The sequence below is a fragment of the Melopsittacus undulatus genome, chromosome 4 (assembly GCF_012275295.1).
Source record: "Melopsittacus undulatus isolate bMelUnd1 chromosome 4, bMelUnd1.mat.Z, whole genome shotgun sequence".
NCBI classification, from domain to species: Eukaryota; Metazoa; Chordata; class Aves; order Psittaciformes; family Psittaculidae; genus Melopsittacus; species Melopsittacus undulatus.
Window position 1 is genome coordinate 22,091,516 of NC_047530.1, and position 18,839 is coordinate 22,110,354.

At 38.9% G+C, this 18,839-nt stretch overlaps 1 protein-coding gene across 4 annotated transcripts in view; it reads right to left on the reverse strand.

Annotated features, from left to right (window-relative positions):
- Positions 1-335: 335 nt before the first annotated feature.
- ASPG (asparaginase) overlaps positions 336-18,839 on the reverse strand; it is a 48,194-nt gene continuing 29,690 nt past the window's right edge. For 2 of the 4 annotated variants that reach the window (XM_005149584.3, XM_031049482.2), the window contains 6 exons: positions 17,958-18,053; positions 16,910-17,073; positions 9,617-9,703; positions 3,751-3,850; positions 3,369-3,427; positions 336-2,070 (listed from right to left, as the gene is read on the reverse strand). In XM_005149584.3, coding sequence (XP_005149641.2) covers positions 3,374-3,427; positions 3,751-3,850; positions 9,617-9,703; positions 16,910-17,073; positions 17,958-18,053 — 501 coding nt within the window. In that variant the 3' untranslated portion in view covers positions 336-2,070; positions 3,369-3,373. Of the gene's footprint in view, positions 2,071-3,368; positions 3,428-3,750; positions 3,851-9,616; positions 9,704-11,635; positions 12,049-16,909; positions 17,074-17,957; positions 18,054-18,839 lie in introns of those variants that run through there. The other 2 variants (XM_031049481.2, XM_031049483.2) reach the window with 2 other exon arrangements.

The following is an 18,839-nucleotide window of genomic DNA, read 5'->3' on the forward strand; positions in this document are numbered from 1 at the left end:
AAAAGGATATACATTTCTGTAAAGAAGCTAATATTGCTTTAGTCTCACTTTAAACATGACCCACACCAGTTCCTTTTAGCTTTATGAGCTTCTAACTAGAAGTCGACTTAATGGATCACATTTCTAAATGTTATCCTTCCTGTCTTTACCTGGCTCATATGCAGGAAGAAAATGGTTGCCTGTTTTCTTCTCTCTCCTTCAGTTTTACTGTTGAGACCTGTATTTCAGTAATTCACAGTAGAATACAATTCTCCGGTCAAAACAAAAAGGAAGTATGTTTTGTACTTTAGACAGATGTCATATCTTAGAAACATAAGAACGTTACTGTTAGAAAATTCTCTGTAAATCAGAAGAGCCTTTATTGAAAAGTATAAGGAAAATATTGATGCTTCTACATATGTTGCAGTCATTCATTCTGGTACAGAAATAAAGAATGGACAAATGATTGCATTTGAGAATCATTAAAAAAGAAGAAAATATTCCAATCCCAAGAAAGTCACCTGCAGAGAAGTTTATTAAGGGATTTATTAGTTCAGTGTATCAACTTTTATACTACTGACTAGGGAAGAGTTAAGACAGTATATCTAAATTCCATATGAAGAAGAGTCTGGGCCTGTTTTTTCTGATCATCGAAGTTTTCACAAACACTACTTTGTTACCTACATCACCTTTATGTATTTATAGGCAAGACACAAAAAAAGGTGAAGAATTTGAAGACTGATTTTTGATGTTAGATCTCATTTACTTAATACTGTATTAATTTTATCCACTCTAAAGCATGTTTATTGCTATGTAACATCTATTTGATAATGAGACAGTATAGTTGTAATTTTTGTGTCTGTAGTGAAGAGTTACACTACTTTTCACATCAAAAAATATGAGGCAGTTTTACGTTATTGTTTTGTGTTTAAATAGAGCATATACAGTGTCTCCTCAGACTACAAGCATAGTTATCTTGTTTTTGAGGGATCTAAAATGCAACATACCTTGGCAATCTTTTAATACTGGCAGGCTCAGCAAGTACTCCATGCAGCTTTTCTCCATGATAAGAATAGCTGTGGGAAGGGTGAAGAGTATAAAGAGGAAAAAGAAAAAACTATCTGCACTTCAAAGATTCCCTTCAGACGAAGCAGATAGAAAATCGACATAGATTATTGTAGCAGCTGTATGTGAAATCAAAAAGTTACCATCTCCAGTATATGCATTTGCCTGAAGTATTCTCTACGTTTACATATTGTAGGGTGGACTCAGCAGTAAAGACCTATATCGCTTTTTTCCTTTGGTCTGAAAGTGTTAGGACTTTAAATTTGGGGTCTGTTAATACTGAGATCACATTTACAGTCCAAAGAATTATGTGTCCAACATGTAGCAATCTTGATTATATTCCAGTCAGGATGTGGGAAAGATGCTATTAGAAACAAAACAATCAATTCACTTAGATGGTCCCACAAACATGCTTTATGGCATCTGCCTCCTACTCATTTTAAGTGAGGTTTTATAGTGACACATTGGTGAAGATTAGTACACAACTGCAGGCAGATGCCCATGACTGATTCAATTGTTTGCACTGACACTCACAATTGCTGTAATTGCAACTGAAGTGATACAAGCCATTGCAAAAAACAAAGTGAAACCAACATTGTTCCTCAGAGATTTTATTAGTTGAAATCCAGAAATGCACGATCCACTGTTTTTAATTTGTATGTGTTTACTACAGCATTTCTGTTTCCTGAGTGTGTAATACTGTCCTTGTTGATTTAACATAAGAAGATTCAAAAGGCCTCTTTAAAACCAGAACTTGTACATAAACACAATACATTCCAGCCTCACTTGATTTAAAAATATTTCTTTTCAGGAAAAGTGATTAAAAGATAAAGCAGCAAATAATTTTTAGAAAATCAGTAAGAACTTAATGTGACCCTAAATAAAGGATATTTCTAAGCTCTAGCTTTTCTGTGTGCTTGAAGCACATCTTCCACTGTTCCTTTCCTTTTTTCCTCCCATAACCATTTAACAGCATTAATGTCCAAAGCTGGTATTTCTGAAGAGGGTGACCATCTTCTAAAGCCTCTGGAGAAAGAGAAAATGAATGTTTAGAACTAGGCAGTATCCAAAACCTTCCCAAGAAGACATTACCATGTAGCTTGCCAAGCAAGTTCTCACACAGTACACTGAAGACTTTCTTCAGACTCCCTAAACTACTGGTGGCTCAGTCCACAGGAGTTAGAAGATGATCCATGAAGAAATTGAGGGTTTAACATATTCACTTCATATTTAACATGTGGCAAGGTAGTAATGAATGCAGCAAAAACCATAACTAATTTTAATGTTAGTTTTATTAACTAAAGGAGATAATCTCCTCCCAATATTTAAATTGGGATTAGACTTGCCAGTATTTGGGGGCAAAATACCTAAATCAACAATGTATTGCATCAGAAAGGAATTCTGAGAAATGAAAGGCAAGTGTTTTACATGTCTCCAGTAACAGAACAGTACAGCACAGCACTGGGGAAGGTCAAATGCCTGGACAAGTTTCCTATAGAGAGACTTGTCAGATCTGATGCTTTGAACACGAGGCTCACACCTGCCTGCCATGAACACAGCTAGGGAAACACACCTTGTATGTTAGCTGTACAAGAGTCATACGGCAAGTCTGTCTCAGAGACAACCAGGCAGTTACACCTAGGGTCTGAGTAAGAGAGAGGGCATAGCACTGCCCTGTTCTGTGCCAGGAGGGGAGGAGGCGGCAGAGCTCTCCGCTGAAAGAGAACCTTCAGCAGTCTATGCATGTAGCACCTTCTGTCTGTTAAGAATCTGCCCCACATTTCTCATGATGGTTGACAACATTACACTAGATGATGGGCTGCTGTATGGCGCTAAATTAGAAGCTAGAGGGAGAGCACCAGTGGAAATGCTGTAGATACCACAGTCGCAATCCCTGAGTGGGAAGCTGTGCAGCCAAATGGCCATGATCACTTCGCAGCTCTACTGGAGAAGGGGGTGCACAGCACCCTGAAAACCGGGAGTAGCAAAGTGTCCGGTAAAAGGCATTTCCTCTCTAATGGAGGCAAGTCAACAGGCCAATGGAACAAGACTGTTGCCCTCAGTAGTTTTATTTTGGTAGCTATCACATTCTGAACAAAGTTTTGTGGAATGCACCACAAAACAGCACTTCCAGGCTTAGGCAGAAAGAGGAATAAACATTAGCCCAACTCTACAAAGAAGGATTAAAGTAATCAGAGATGTATCAGAAACTAATGCAGGAACAGCAACTGAACCAGATGCCCCAGGGTGAACTAGGGATTATATACAAAATCCCACTTCATACATGTATATGCTGATCTGTGCGTTTGAAAACAAGATCTTACCTTCTTTACTGTTTTTGTCTTAAGAAGTCAAGAACCTCCTTATGCCCTGTAGCCTCTGCCTGTAAGTAGAAACATGAATAAATCCTGCCATCCTGTGCACCAGGACATGCAAATACTTATTTGTGGGAAGTAAGAATATGTTACCACAAAATAATTAAAATCAAATTTAAATTTTAATTCCTCTGACATAGATGAGAAAATTATGGCTCCAACAATTTAGTACTTCAGAACAGCATTGGATTTGAGTTTGTAACAAACTCTAATCTGCTCTGTACTTCACAAAGCAGTATTTACTTTTCCCAAACTACTATTACCCAACAGGGTGCATTATTACTCACACAGCCAGCACACCATACAGAGATACAGCCATATGCACACTTACTACTTGTAGGGGATTCCTGCCATCATAACCAGTTTGCTTCAGGTCTGCACCAGCTAGGTACCAGGCATACACCCCATCCACATCGCCTTTAGCTGTAAGGCTGGAAAAAGAATAAGTAATACTGGTTCTAAGTGTTTCAAGGTGCTCCTGCGTCATGTCAGTTAGCTCAGCAGGCAAAAGATGAGCCAGAACAGGCTCAACATGGCTGCCAAGGTAGAGAGGTAAGCAAAGGAACACTATTACAACAGCTTTGAATAGCTGAGCAAGCAACACAGCATGATGAATCAGTTCCTTAAATTAATAGGGCTGTGCTATAAGTACTTACAACAGGCTGGTTTCACATAGTGGGTGTGACTATGACCAAAGGGGAAAAAAAAGTCACGTAGTTTCATATTTCACAACACAATATTTATCTCATGAGATGAGTTGGGGGGGGCAGTGGGTAAATCAAGATGCAGCTAAGTGAGAGCACAAGCAGATGTGCTAGCAATTAGCATGCCTTATATAAAACCATTAGAAACCCCCTTCACAAGTTTGCCTAACTATGTTTGCTATCAGAAGTTAGGACAGCACATTTATGTGATCTCATTTGGACAGTAACACAACAACATTTTTGGAGATTTACAGGATAAATTGTAACATTTAAATGAGCAGCAAGCAAAAAAAAAAAAAAGCTTTTTGAAGACGACCTCTATCTGCCATGTATAACAAGTAATGGAAAGGATCAAAATTAATCACCAGATTGTTTCTTCACACATCTGCTGGTAGTCTAGCCATAATATTTAAGGTTCATTTTGAACTTTTATTTGGTAAAAGAACGGCTAACAGCCTGTACATATGCAAAGGCATGATGGTCTGTACCAAGCCTGTAGACAGGCTGAACCAACAGCAAGACTGGGAGGAGTACATTCAGTTTTCTCAAGACACCAACATCTGTCAAGCTGCAGACCTGAGCTTGCTTTATGCTTGCAGATTGTTTCAGCAGAACCATAATCAAGTGAGGCTGAATGTCATTAAGAGAGGGGAACACTCCCCAAACCTTACAAAGTTCAGAATTTGCTGCCTTAAACAGTGCTCGCTCTGGGGGAAAGGCCTACTGCTGGCAGAAGGGATGGAGGATGGTGACGAACTCCTGGGTATGACAACCAAGCTAGACAGACCTGGTAGAGTGGAGAAGGCTGGAAGCGGCAAGGGGCAGACAGTCAGCTAAGCTTATGAAAGAAACCGTGAAAGCAGGGCTGTGACATTCACTTCGCTGCTAGGCTGAAATCACTTCTGTTGTTGATTAAATCTCTTAAGTACCTGAAAAAAATGTTTTCAGGGGAGTGGAAGCCTCTAATTGCAACAGTCTGAGGAGAAAGTCAGAAGCTTTTCTTTGCAGCAGTCCCAGAGGCTGGGCATGAAAAGGGAAAGCAAACAGTCTCTGTCTGTGTTCCTCTGCACAATCCCCCCAACCCTGAGGAAGGGCAGACCTACAGCTGGGGTCTCTGGGGGACAGGGAAGTGGCAGTGGGGTGCTAGAAGACTTAACAGTGCTTCAGTATGACATCATAAAGAAAAGAATCAAGAAATCCTTAATGAAAATTGCCATCACAAAAAAAGGCCCCTATAAGCAATAAGGAAACAGAAGCAGGCAAAGGAAGTCTAACAGAAAGCTCAGTGGGATGTCCTTATGAAAGCTGCAGGGAAAAATAACCCTTACTAAAAAGTGCAAGCATTAGTAAAGCAAAGAAATTGCTTAGCAGCCACTTCTGGAGCACAAGAATTATGTTTAAATATAATGATGAGTCTCTTGATGTTAACACTGGAAGGTCCCAGAATTAAGGTACAAACAAACAAAAAGCCTACCTACCACGTAAGAGTTACAACCACCTCCAGCAAAGGACAGGAAAGAACTGTGTGCCAAACAGAATCTCATCATTCAGCCAGGTCAAAGCAGAAACCACTGGGCGAAGACCAGCACATTTAGAAATATTACCAACCTACACAGACGGGCAGCTCAGCCAGGATCACTGTAAGCAACGAAACAACTACTGCACTTACTGAAAATTAACTGCCTAATAGCTCCCGCTCAGAAAAGACAATTTAACCCGCATCACCAGAAGTCAAAACTGTGAAGTGCTCTGCTGTGACATTAGAGCAATCCAGCTACACAGAACTATCTTCAATTTTGCAGCAGTCATTTAGTGATCAAGTGAGAAATGTATTCTATGGGGACTGTGACCCAGAGAACAAAAAGCGATGTAGCTTGTGAGAAAATTCAGATAGCACTCTGAACAAAAGATTCCTACCATTCACTAAATTGATTATAATCAAGAACACCACAAAAGATTTTCTCCAATTTCAGATCTCCATAGTCAAGCCATACACATCTGTATTTCCTTTACACATTGTAAGTGTACTTCATATCATCAACTATATACATAGGACTTCTCAACAATATGCTATAGGGACCTTTGCTATGTATTTTTTCCAGATATTTATGCCAGCAATTCCAACTACAAGTGCATCCTCTAAGCATCAAGTCCATCATTTTTATATCATGAAATGGAATAAAAATAACTTCAATATTCACTTATCGGGATGTTTAAAACCTGCTTTGTTGACAAAGAACTGCCTCTCACATTTTACTGAACTCTGACTGATAGCTTTTACAGCAGATAATTAGCAGGGATGCTGCCTATCAATACTCTTCCATCTAGGAAAAATTATGTTCCCACTTCAGTTTCAGCACAGCTAATGCAGCCGTGACAATGACAGAACTAAGGTGTCAAGAATAGTGATAATGCTATTATGCTCTCTGATTTGGTGCCTCATGTCACACTAGCACCAAGCAAACTCAGTTACAGGAGCTGCTGTTTAAGGGGTGCTCTGTGACTGCCAGGGCATTAGGGTAAAGCTTCTCAGGCCTCAGAGGGTTTACAAAGATAAGGGCCAATGCAGTTTTTGTTCTGGGAAGTACTGACTACAGTGAAATGACACCTTGGAGTTCCCCTCCTGCCTCCTCAGGTACTAGGATTTCATCTTTCCCAGGGGACACAAAGCTCTGATTTTTCAGCAATTCTCCTTTTTCAGTGTCTATATACAGCAATTAGGAAATACTTTCTTTGGGGAGGGGTGTATTATCACCCTGACAGAAGAGAAAATAATTCCCTCCCCCACTTTTATAACTAAAATCCTTAAAAAGCAAGTTAAAAGTCCAGCATAAGGCAGGGTTTGTTCCATCCTGAACACATCTGAGCTTGTTGCTCTTAGCTAGTATCTCCATGTCTTTGTTAAGAAAAACAGACTTCTTTGAAAGATAGCAGGCATTAGAAGCTTGGTCCTAATTCCTGCAGAGGCTTATTTATCCTTCCTCCTCCAGCCCCACTGCCCAAGTTTATGTTAAATTGAAGAAGCATCTTATTCTGAAAGTTGCTGATTTTGAAAGGCTGCAACCTTGTAAATTGTATCATTTTATGAAATCTGAGAATATCAAAGAGAAAGCTGGTTTGGCTTTATGCCCTATTTAATTTTGTAAAGTACAGACTTGAACAGAGTATCTCAATTCTATACAAGCTTTTTTTTCTTTAAAAACAAACACAAAGCAACTGTTTACCAACTCCAGAACTCAACAAGCCTTCAGAATAAGTCTGAGTGTCCCAATTTATCTCATCATGGTTTGGTTTTGCAGACAGATGACAATAATACTGCAATATGAGAAGAGATTCTGACATTTTTAACAGATTACTGTCATTGAGATATCTTATTTAATGTCAAAACAAAGCTATAAATCAGATACCAAACACCAAAGTGACTCTAAAAATCAAGCTAGCATCTCTCCTTAAAAAAAGAAACTGGCAAATGAAACCATGAAAGATTTAATATCTAGATCATCGTGGCTGCACCTGTGTGCATCTCCGTTTCCTACACAAGAGTTCCCACTAATACTGTCCAACTCCCAGTTCTGGTTATTACTCCTTTCCCTCTCAAACATCACCAAAGCCAATGGAGCACATTTATTTTTATTTAATCTCCAAAACCTTCCAACTGAACTATTCTATTCTAAAACTAAGTCTGAACAGAAAGAAGCCAAGGAGACAGTATTAGAACACAAAAATTACTGTTTATGGTCTTTTATGAAAGCCAGTTTGTTTCAGAATAGGTAAGTAGCAACATAGGGAAGATGTCTTAAAGGACCTGTTCTATGAGCATACTGACCATGTGAACATGTTGACTGCCATGAAGGTGCAAGTGCCTGCAAGGAGAAGGCTTAAAAGGAGGAGGTGAGAGGTATGACAGAGAAGTGTGCCTAAGCATGGAAAAATGAGTGTATCAGTAAAGTCATCTGAGGATAATCCAGAAGACACATCTGAGACATTCTGTCAGAACAAACACCAGTACATCAGATTTAAAAATTTCTAAGCATCTGGATAATGGTCTGTGGAAAAAGTTCACTTTTGTGCATATTACCAGGCCTTCAAAAACACGAAGAGAAAGGAAAGCCCTTCAGCTCTGTAGGAGCAGCCACTATCCACAGACACTTCAGTGCCATCTCGAAGCCTGATTGCTGCCTTCAGGCTGGCTGTGCTCCTGGTGTAGGCCATGGGGAGGAGGAGTGGCCACAGCCACTACTTCAGCTGCCAGCCAGGAGAGAGCCAAGACACTGGCTCCTGACCCGTGCCAAGGTGGGAGAGCCTCTTCCCTCTCACCCTTAGTACAGTCCTTATTCAGCCTCTGCACACGTGCACTCCTGCCTTCTGTTAAGAAGCTCTGAACAACAGGCTGTCACACAATACAGATGCAGGATGTATGATATTCCCTACAATGTTGTAGCAAACTGCACTAGAACCACATTTTGTTTAAAGGACTTCTCTGGACACATTACTACCAGGTCAGCTAGCTAAACTTGTTCTGCATGTGGCACCACAGCTAAGTAAAGGGGCCAGTTTATTTGCAGAGAAATGTCATTCCCTAAGCCACTCCTCTCGCTACCTTGGCAGATGGAAGCTACACAAACCAAGAGTTTAGTTCTATCAATCATTTGCAGTGCCCTGAGAAATGCAGATTTTAACTTCATGCCAAGTCCTGATATGAAGGCTGGTACTCAGGGTTGGGTTTTTTTGTTTTTAAGAAGAAAAGAAGAAATGAAGTAAAAAGTGTACGTAATTTTAGGAAATACATGAAACCTTCACACTATTTTCAGAGTAATTTGTAATTCAGGGCCAGTACTGGAAAAAATAAAATCAAGCATCTATTTCTTTTCATAAATATATTCCTATCATTAAATTATCTTATATAGTAAAAGCAACTGTATGGAAAACCAACTTTAACAGGCATTATATGTTTTTAAATTAAATATACAGACAGTGAGAGGTTGTTGGAAAGTTTTGGGATTAAACCTATTTGTCTATTTTATTTAGTTATTTTTAAGAACAATGTCATATGATAGAGTAGAAGCCATTCCCACATAATTGAAAAGTGGATTTTAAGAAAATAAAAATTATGTATTATGTGCAGCATTATTCTTCAATTGGGATGCTATTAAATCACACCTTGCACAGCTTCCTCTTTAGACTTCCTCAGTGAAAGTGCTTGGAAAACAACTGGACGTATTTGCTTCCAGTTCATGCATCCCCATAATACCTTCTACTTTGGGGCCTTCTTGAGTTACCGGTGGTCCGACACAGAGCTGATTCTTAATTTCATCATTTTACTTGTTTCCTTATTATTAGTTTAGCACAGAAACAGCCACATCATGTGCCAGGGACCCAGATGGTTCTTGGAAGATGTCTACATACTGTTCTCCATTCTGAGAGTCTCTTCGGAAAAATTATCCCATTCTATAATCCCAGTTTTAGGGCCACCTCACCTTATATAACATTTACCTGCAGAGTACTGTTCCAATGTTCTCCAAGTCCTGGCTTGAAAGGTGCGCTCCTGTTTCTCTTAACAAATTAATCACTTGTATGTGCCTTTATGAAAGGAACAGAAATAAACAGAGAAAGTGTCTTGACCAGTAAGCTTTTTTTTTCCCCTAAATCCAGCATTACTCAAATACAGAGTGAAATTTCTTATACGATATTTGCCACAACCAGAAAACCAATGAATCTTCTCTAAGGTGGTAGATGTAGCAAACAGAGCTGCCCTCCCAGTCAAAAAATCATTCACATACTAAACTCATGGAGTGCTAAGCTCAGCTCTGAAAGCGAAAGGGATGCATCCTCTTCAGAGGATTTTTATTTTCTCTACCTTAGTGCTAGCTTAATTTAACCCTTGAAATATTAGTAATTGAAATACATGCAAAGAGTGAGGACATTTATTACATACCATCATTCCTGTATTTTACAGAATACCATGCACATATGTATCAGTTTGAATAAAATTTATTTGTTCCAGTTAAGCAATGAATCTTTACATCAACACAGTAGCTAATCGGGTTTTTAGGGCTAAAAAAATATAGTGAATATTCTTAGAAACCTCCCACAAAAGCATCTTTTCCTAACCCCCTCCTCCCAAGACCTGTTCCACTAGGAGTCTTTAGGAAGTCTTCCTTGTCCTTTCATTTGAGATAAAGGGACAAATGGATATTTAAGTACTACCAGCCAACTCCTGTATGTTAGTCAGATGATTTGAGAAAGTCTACCGAAAAAGCCAGTCTCTAAAGGTACTACTGTGGATAGAAAACACCATGACGGATGACAAATGTGCAACACACGTTTTTCACAACTGACCTAGTGAAAGGTTCAGAACTGGGTTTGAAAAGGAGGTGACAGCCTGCTTCTCTGCTCAACAAATGATTTACTTTACAAATCCAAACACTTTTTTTTCCCCCTCCAAAAAAACTATGATGACACCAGTACATCAGGAATAGTTTCACAGTTCCTCTTATAAGTAAGTCGCTATACCATAAGAATTTAAAATAAAGAGTTGGGCCTGTCATAGGGTGGTGAGGCACTGGAACAGGTTACCCAGAGAAGCTGTGGAGGCCAGGTTGGACAGTGCTTTTAGTAACCTGGTCTAGTAGAAAGTGTCCTTGGCCATGGCAGGGGGTTGGAACTAGATGACCTTGAAGCTCCCTTCCAACCCAAACCCTTCTATGATTCAATGATCATTGTAATATGAAATATATGGTCTTTTCCAACCCATTACCTAAAACCTCATCTATAGCAATTAAAAACAAAAAACTTACATATACTTTCTGCTAAATCACTTGCATTTTCTTGGAGGAAGCCATGGACTGTTCCATTTTAGAACTTGGCTAAACCACTTACCTCATCCCTCTACCTCTTTTTAGGAAACTCCATCTAGAATAATAAGTTACCATACAGGCCTGTATTAATCCTCTGTAAACTTACATGTTTCATGTATGATCTTAACTTATAAACTAAACAAAGAACTGTTGTCCTGGGTTCAGCAGTAGCAGTCATGTTTTCTCCTTCTTGGTAGCTGGTGCAGCACTGTGTTTTGACTTTCGGGCTGGGAATGGTGCTGATAGCACCTATATTTTTAGTTACTGCTCAAATGTTTACTCTGGCCAAGGACTTTCTGAGCTCATGCTCTGCCAGGGAGGAGGGGAGGCCAGGAGGAAGCAGAGACAGGACACCTGACCTAGGCTAGCCAAAAAGGTATTCCATACCATAGCACATCATGCCCAGGATGTAACCGGGAGAGACCCGGAAGGGCTGGAGCTCTGGGGGGATAGAGGAGGTATCGGTTGGTGCTTGGTCGGGCAGGGTGGGGTGAGTTATGGGTCGGCAGCTGGTGAGGTGTTGTATTCTCTTCACTTGTTATTTCATCATTATTATTAGTAGTAGTAGTAGCAGTAGTGATTTGTGTTATACCTTAGTTTTTAAACTGTTCTTGTCTCAACCTGTAGGAGCTATATTCTTTGGATTCTCCTCCCCAACTCTCTGGGAGTTGGGGGAGAAAGGGGGGGAGTGAGTGAACGAGCTGTGCGGCTTGGGTTTAAACCGTGACACTGTACAAGGGCTATAGAAATCACTTTGCTTTTCCAAACACAGGTTACTTAACCTACCAGACAGATTATTTTAAATTGTACTTTGTTTCATATGACATAAAAAATAAAAAAAATCTTTCTTCATTTCATGGCCAAGTGTTGCTGGAACAGCACATGCTGCAGGTTTGTTCAGCTATCTGAAATATTTTTTCAGGTGGGTCCCTTAAACATGGCTAGTCATCCACAAGAATCAACTTGAGCCAGCAAATAATGGCACAGCTTCCTATTTCAATCTGAGATGAAGAATGATTTCTTCATATATGACATTTTTAGTTCAGACTGAAGTGGAACAGTAGTCAGCTGCAGAGAAATTTGACATAAAATAGATTAAAGTAGAATACATCTGTTCACTCAAGCTCACACTGGATACAGAACTGAAAATGGGGAGCATCTGCTTACTCTCCAATGACTGCCCTATACCATTCCTCATTTCCTACCTTATATTTGAAATCACACCATGAAACTAATGCTTTTTAAAATAAAAGCTATGCTATGGGACAGCATGAAAAGATAAAAGGCAGCAATGCATGTAATGCTGTGTGTTATCTTGCCTCAGTGTGTTTCCCCTATGAAGTTCATATCCTTGGATTCCACTGAAGAGATAGAGTTGTTTCCCCCCCCCCCCCCCCCCCGTTGTAACTATTTACTACTAACTGGTGGTGAGATTCCTTTTAGAAAGCGTTTCATGCCCCACCTACACCACATAACCATTACTACTCTGAGTGGGACTCTATAATTTGATACAGACAGATTTGGGAGCATTTACCCCACATTTAATACAGAAAATTTAAGTGAGGAAAAATAGTGGTTTGAAATAAAATAAATACTTAAGCATTGAAACTAAAAATGTTTACATTAAATGCTTACAATAAAACATTTCTGAACAGAAGTACAATGTCCTGATGCCTGGGAATCATTCAAAATCATGCTTCTTGGTATGGAGGGAAGAAGAGGAAGTGGTATATACCACACTGCTTGCTAGCGGAAGGGTAAGAGAGGGGAAGAGTAAGGATAAATAGTATTGCACATCTTAAAAGTGTTAAATTTAGTACTGTGACTATGAAGAATATAGTCCTATATAGAACAAACTGTAACTATGAAGCAACAGATCCATCCAAGAAAGCAAATGGACCACTTCACACTTTCCCATCACTCAACATGGAAACTATGCAGGAGGTAAGTCGCACTACAGCTTGTTCCTACTTTCACTCAAACAGTATTTACATTCTGCAGAAACTTAAGCCCTATCCAGAGTACTACTTCTGCTGTCTAGTACCTACCACAAGAGCATTATTCATATTTCAAGAGGCTGTCTGCGAATTTTCTGATACTGTTATGTCTTAGGCACATAAGAGCTATTTGTCTTTAGAAGTTCTTTAAGTACTGCTCTCCTGTGGCTTTACAAAAGCCTCACAAGTGTCACAGCTTAGCTGACCTGATGTTCAGCTGATGTCATGAACCATGAACTTCTTGGGAACAGTTCAAATGCAAATCCTATTTTAAGGTGACAACATAAAACCAAAAGCAGAGCAACTGCTGGACAATGAAAGTCCAAGGTGTAGAAGGAAGGCCAACACCATCATGTTAACCTGGAGTGCACAGCTGCTTGTCTAGTCTAGCCCCATCTGATAAGCAAAACTGTAAGGCGCTGTTGTCACCTGTGAACTGTTCCTGACTCTCCCTTTTCTTACCAAAATGTGCCTCTTGGTCAGACACTGCTGTAGAAGCAATGCTATTTTGCATATGTTATTTAAGTTAGCCTTTTCATACTACCACTGTCATTAATCTGCTCTCTGAAGGAAAACAAAAACAGACAAAAAGGGTTTCTAGTGTCTCCTCCCTGCTAGATTCCATTATTGATAACACTGGAGATAAAATGCCCAGTATATATAAATATTTTAATGGATTAATAGCAAAATAAATGATTCAGTGTGGTCTTCAGCATTCACTGCTATGAGTGAAGTCTGAGTTCCACTTAAAAGCATATGAACTCTTATGGTTCATGAGGGTTCTGGATTCTACAGTAGTCAAGGTACAGTACAGTACATATCATCTTAGGCCTTCACTTGGCAGATACCTATTAGAAGTGAATCAACTTCAAAAGGGATGAATCACACATGTGAAATTAATACACATGTAAGAGTTTGCAGGACTGGGGCCTTAGGGTGCACACCTTCCACCAACTCTCCTTATAGAAATGCAGGTGTCATGTATATCCAAACTTGACTGGCTTCATTCTTTTTCATGCTTGCTCCCCTAGCAACTAGAATGGTTATGGCAGGATCAGCTTAGTTTTACTTGTTTGGTTTTCTGCATCGTATCAGTGGGAATTTTATGCTCAAATACTGCAAGGACAGGCTTCAGAGCATTTCTGGAGTCAGGTGGTGGTTAGATTTTCACTCTGCCTTAGATTTCCTGAAGTAATGTAAATGTAACCTTGCAAAATATCAAGTATTTAAATTCATATTTATGTGGGAGGTAATTTTACTGCTTCTAATCTGATGTTCTCACAGCACTGTACGAGCAACTCCCCATTTTCAACCTTCTACCACTGCTCTACAAGTAAGTGGAAGTACTTTTGCAAGATTAAATATACACAGTTTTTTTTTAAAGACATTTTCCTGCTTAAAGAGTTTCTATTATTAAAAAAATATTATTCTATTGTTTTGAAAATGAATTATCCCTTGAGGGTACTGTAAGAAATTAAAAGAATGCTACCAATTTTGATATGTCAAGCACCTGGCCTAAATTAACAGTGGTCTGTTTTAGCTTCATGCATAGAGTGAATGAGACTACACACAAATTGCAGTTACAAATGAAAAAGCAGAAATGCAGAAGTTTATTTCTTAATTAGAAGGGGTCTCCACATTCTATCACCTAAAGAAACAGAGTCCCTTAAAGTAACAAAAATTAAGAGCTATACTTGAGTATAGCTCAAGTTGCCAGTCTGCTGTCTGACAGTACTACGTTAAGAAGCTTTTAAGAAGAGGTGTAATTCCTGATCATCCTTACAAATTATTAGATGGAAAAGAGACACCAGTCATCATTATATAAGCTTGCATGCTTAGCTGAAAGGCAAGCTATTGAGAAATGTGGCATAAAAAACTGGAAGAAAGCTATTTTCAAGATGAGTGGATACTGTACTGCAGTTAAATGCCAATTAAACAAATACTAATTCTCACAAAATGCGATTAAGATGATGCAATATTCAGTAAAATCAAGAAAGTTACAATATTAAACAGTTTAAAGCATTGACTGCTTATAAAGATCGGTTTTCCCTCTTCCCTCTCTGCCTCTCTGTACACTGCATCAGGATAATCTCTTCGCTTTCTGCATGCAACTACTTAATAAATAGAATTTAAATACTTCTATGGCAGAAATATTTTTAGTGGGCATCTAATTATGCACATATACAGCTATCTGCTCTTTACTATTCTCCTTTATATGCTTGTCAGTGTGAAATGCAGTGTTAGTACACAGCAGATCATAAAAACACATTTATAAGATTAGTTTTAAGTCTACTCTTCCTCTCACTCCAACAGTAGAAACAAAAAGAGAAACTGAAAATGGTTATGGTGCAGCTTCCTTTTACAATTCCCTATATCAAAATGGGTGTGCAGTTTTAAAGTGTTTAAGAGTCATAGTAAGAGTCTAATACAGGAGTGGCAATGCAAAGGAATCCAAACAACAAGCTCATGTGAAATTCCTCAGGCAGTAGATGGGTGCGGTAAAAAAAGTAGGTTCCTGATTTGCAGGAACTTCTAATGGTATCTAATGCTCTAGCATTTTCTCACATTGGACCAGAGCCACCTCTATTCAACTGCAAGGTTATTTGTTTGATTTGCTGTTGGGCTTGTTTTTGCTTTAAGAGTTCAAGGGTTTGCCACTGAAGGACTTATATATTCATGAGATAAAGCAACAACTACAAAGCCATAGGGGACCATGCATTAGGTATGGCAATAGCACAGTGTGGCCACACAGGATTTCGAGTCTCAAGTTAATAAAGCATGTTGAGTTTTCCACATCTAGTCTTTGAGACAGAAAAAGCCTTCAAGTTATTCCTGCTGCCAATGCAATACCAGGACTGTCAGACCTCCCACGCAGGTAACTCTAGCCTGACAGACCAGGTAAACTTGTCAGCGTTAGAAAGCTGTAGGAATATCTGGGGACAGACACCCATGAAGACCATGAAAATGCTATCACTCCAATCTCCTTTACAGAAAAAATTTCTCTCCTGCCATCATACAGACTGAATATGAGATAAGGAACTGAAAGTGGATCAAAGAAACAGGAGATTAGAGCATGCAGTTTCTAACATGTTGGAAGACCAATGGCTCTCCCCAGGCTAAATAAATTGTTTTAAAATTGAATTTTGATAACTGATAATGTTTATAGTCTGTGCAATGGCCATTCTTTAGGACTACACAACATGGAAGAAACCAGTAAATTGCATGTCCATGACTACCATTCAAGATCTGATGACATCCAGAAGAACAGGAAGAGGAAATCCACAGAGCAGGCAGAGCCATGCAGCCATTCCATGTAATTAGGAGTGGGCGGAAAAATCAGAAAACCAGTCACCGAGCAGGAGACTCATGAAAGCACTGGTAGAAGGGAAAGATTAAACATACCAACCTACCGGTATATTTTGTGCCAATTGGAACAGTCTGGGTTTGATGAGTAAGGGGACGGCAGAAAGAAAAGAGACAGCCCTTGGTCCTGCTCACTCACTTCTGACAGTTAAAAGAGTGATCAGTTTGGCTCTGCTTTATAAGGAAGCTTCATAACAAAGAGCGGAGCCCTGAAATTACGGACAAAGTCTTGGCATGAAGGTAGCAATAAGTTACCTTATGCTAAAATTTTGCATGCATACCAAGCTGTTTGCTTTCACAGCATCACAGAATGGTTTGGGTTGGAAGGGACCTTAAAGACCATCTGCTTCCAACCCCCCTGCCATGGGCTTTCATTTAATATTATTTTGAAATAATCTTAATTTAGACTAGTCACATTCTTTGAAATGAAGCTGATTTCTGTTACTTTATCTGATGTCATTAACTTGTTTGCTGAGACAAAACAAGACCAAACACAAGTATGGACTTTAAATCCAGAATGATAGAAGGCTCATAAACATTACATAGAGATGTATAAATTATTATGTTACCTGAACTTGATCGCATTCATCAGCGGGGTAGATCCATATCTGTCTCTAGCATAAACAGTTGCACCAGATGTCAACAAATACTCAACTAATGGTAAATGCCCTTCAGAGGCTGCAATATGAAGTGGAGTTCGGCCATCATAGTCTCCACAGCTCAGGTTTCCACCCTACAAAAAGACAGATCCTTTGCATACTACAAAGATAATGGCCGCACAGGAAGTTGTTGGTACAACAGTCGATGCATAGAACACATTTTCATTCTGCCACCAAAATGTTAAGCTTGTCAAATCTACTTAAAATTTATCTTGTAGCATTGTTTTAGCAACAATTAAGATATTTATTCCACCTTCTGCATGTTCCCCCCTCCATGTATTCTCATTACAGCCCCTTCAGATATGCTCTTTATTGCAGTAGAACACACAGCAGCTTTGTGCCTACAGTCTGCTAATTTTATTTGTCTTAGTTTATTGTTATTTTCAAGATATATTTATCCTTCCTTGAGGCCAATTATTGAAGTCTCAAGACCAAAGCAAAGAGATAAAAAAAGAAAAGAGGTGTAGAAGATAATACAGTGAAATGTCTGTTTCTTTTTTCAGGTATAATCCAGGCTCAAGCCATGTGGAGGATCAAAAATCCTGAATTAACACTGTACTGTGTTTTGCTTAAATAAAATTTTCATGTTCTTTTTTTTTTAATCATGATAGATTTACATCCAAAAGCTGGATACTATGAATATGCATAAAGAAAGCTAAGTAAAAAAAAGCAGCACAAACCATTTTAAAGAGTTCCAAACTTAGCAGATAAGAACTTATATTTTAATCTACCTGTATTTTCACAATTCAAAAGAAAATGTAAACAGCTGAGAAACAGATAGGGGAAAGAACATACCAGTTTTGAAAGGCAAAGACTGAGAAGCTGTGAAACTGACTGTATTCCTCAAAGCACCTTGATTCGAAGACTTAGTTGCTTTCCAGTGATTAGAGCTTCCTCCTGCCATTTACAACTCTATTTAAAAATTAATGTTTTGTACAAACTGTTAATTTTACATTACCATTTCTGCTATGGCTCTTAGTGCATCAATGTCACCCAGTTTAGCTGCAGCACAAGCCAAAGGTGGAATCAATGCATCTCTTACAGCTTCTAACTCCTGAGAAACAAAATTAAACATAAATATCAGCCTCGCCTCTAATGTGATTGATGTCTAAGTCATAAAACTACTACCCTTGCTTTTATGTAAAGTTTCCAAATTAGTCATTTGGATATTTAAAAATGGCAGCATTTAGTTCTTGGAAGAAAAGAAGTCTTACATTTATTTTACATTTTGTTGGTCTCACATCATAAAATTTATATTCCTCCCTGGCAAAACTACAATAACCTGATACGTATATATACATATGCCATTTAAACGATGCACTTATTAACATCTCAGTACTGCCTCAGTTTCACATCAGTACAGTAAGAGAAACAGCACTAGTAGGAGTTGGGAAAGACCATATAATTCAGTCTCCCCAAGACTGGTTCAACTGTCTTAATGTGATCCCTCAGACATTTGTGTAACCTGTACCTCCAAACTTCCACTGACAAGCCCCATAGAGCCCCTAAATAACCTCCCGTTTCTCATACTTACTAAAGAAGAACCATACATTCAGGATTCATTAGCTACTAAAAATTCCATCTTCCCTGAAACCAAGCCAAGAGAAAAGCAAATACTTGTATCTTACAACCAATACTGTATTTTCTGATTTGCCAGTTGTGAGGGACTAATACTAAACACCACAAATTACACTTGTACAGTGCTTCCCTAGTATCAGCCTTCTATGACTGCATGTAAAATTAAGCTGGTTTACCCATTATTATTTGGATTGCTCCAAACTGTCAATGCATTTGACTACAGAAATACTGAGGACTTCTTGATATCATTGATAGCTTGAAT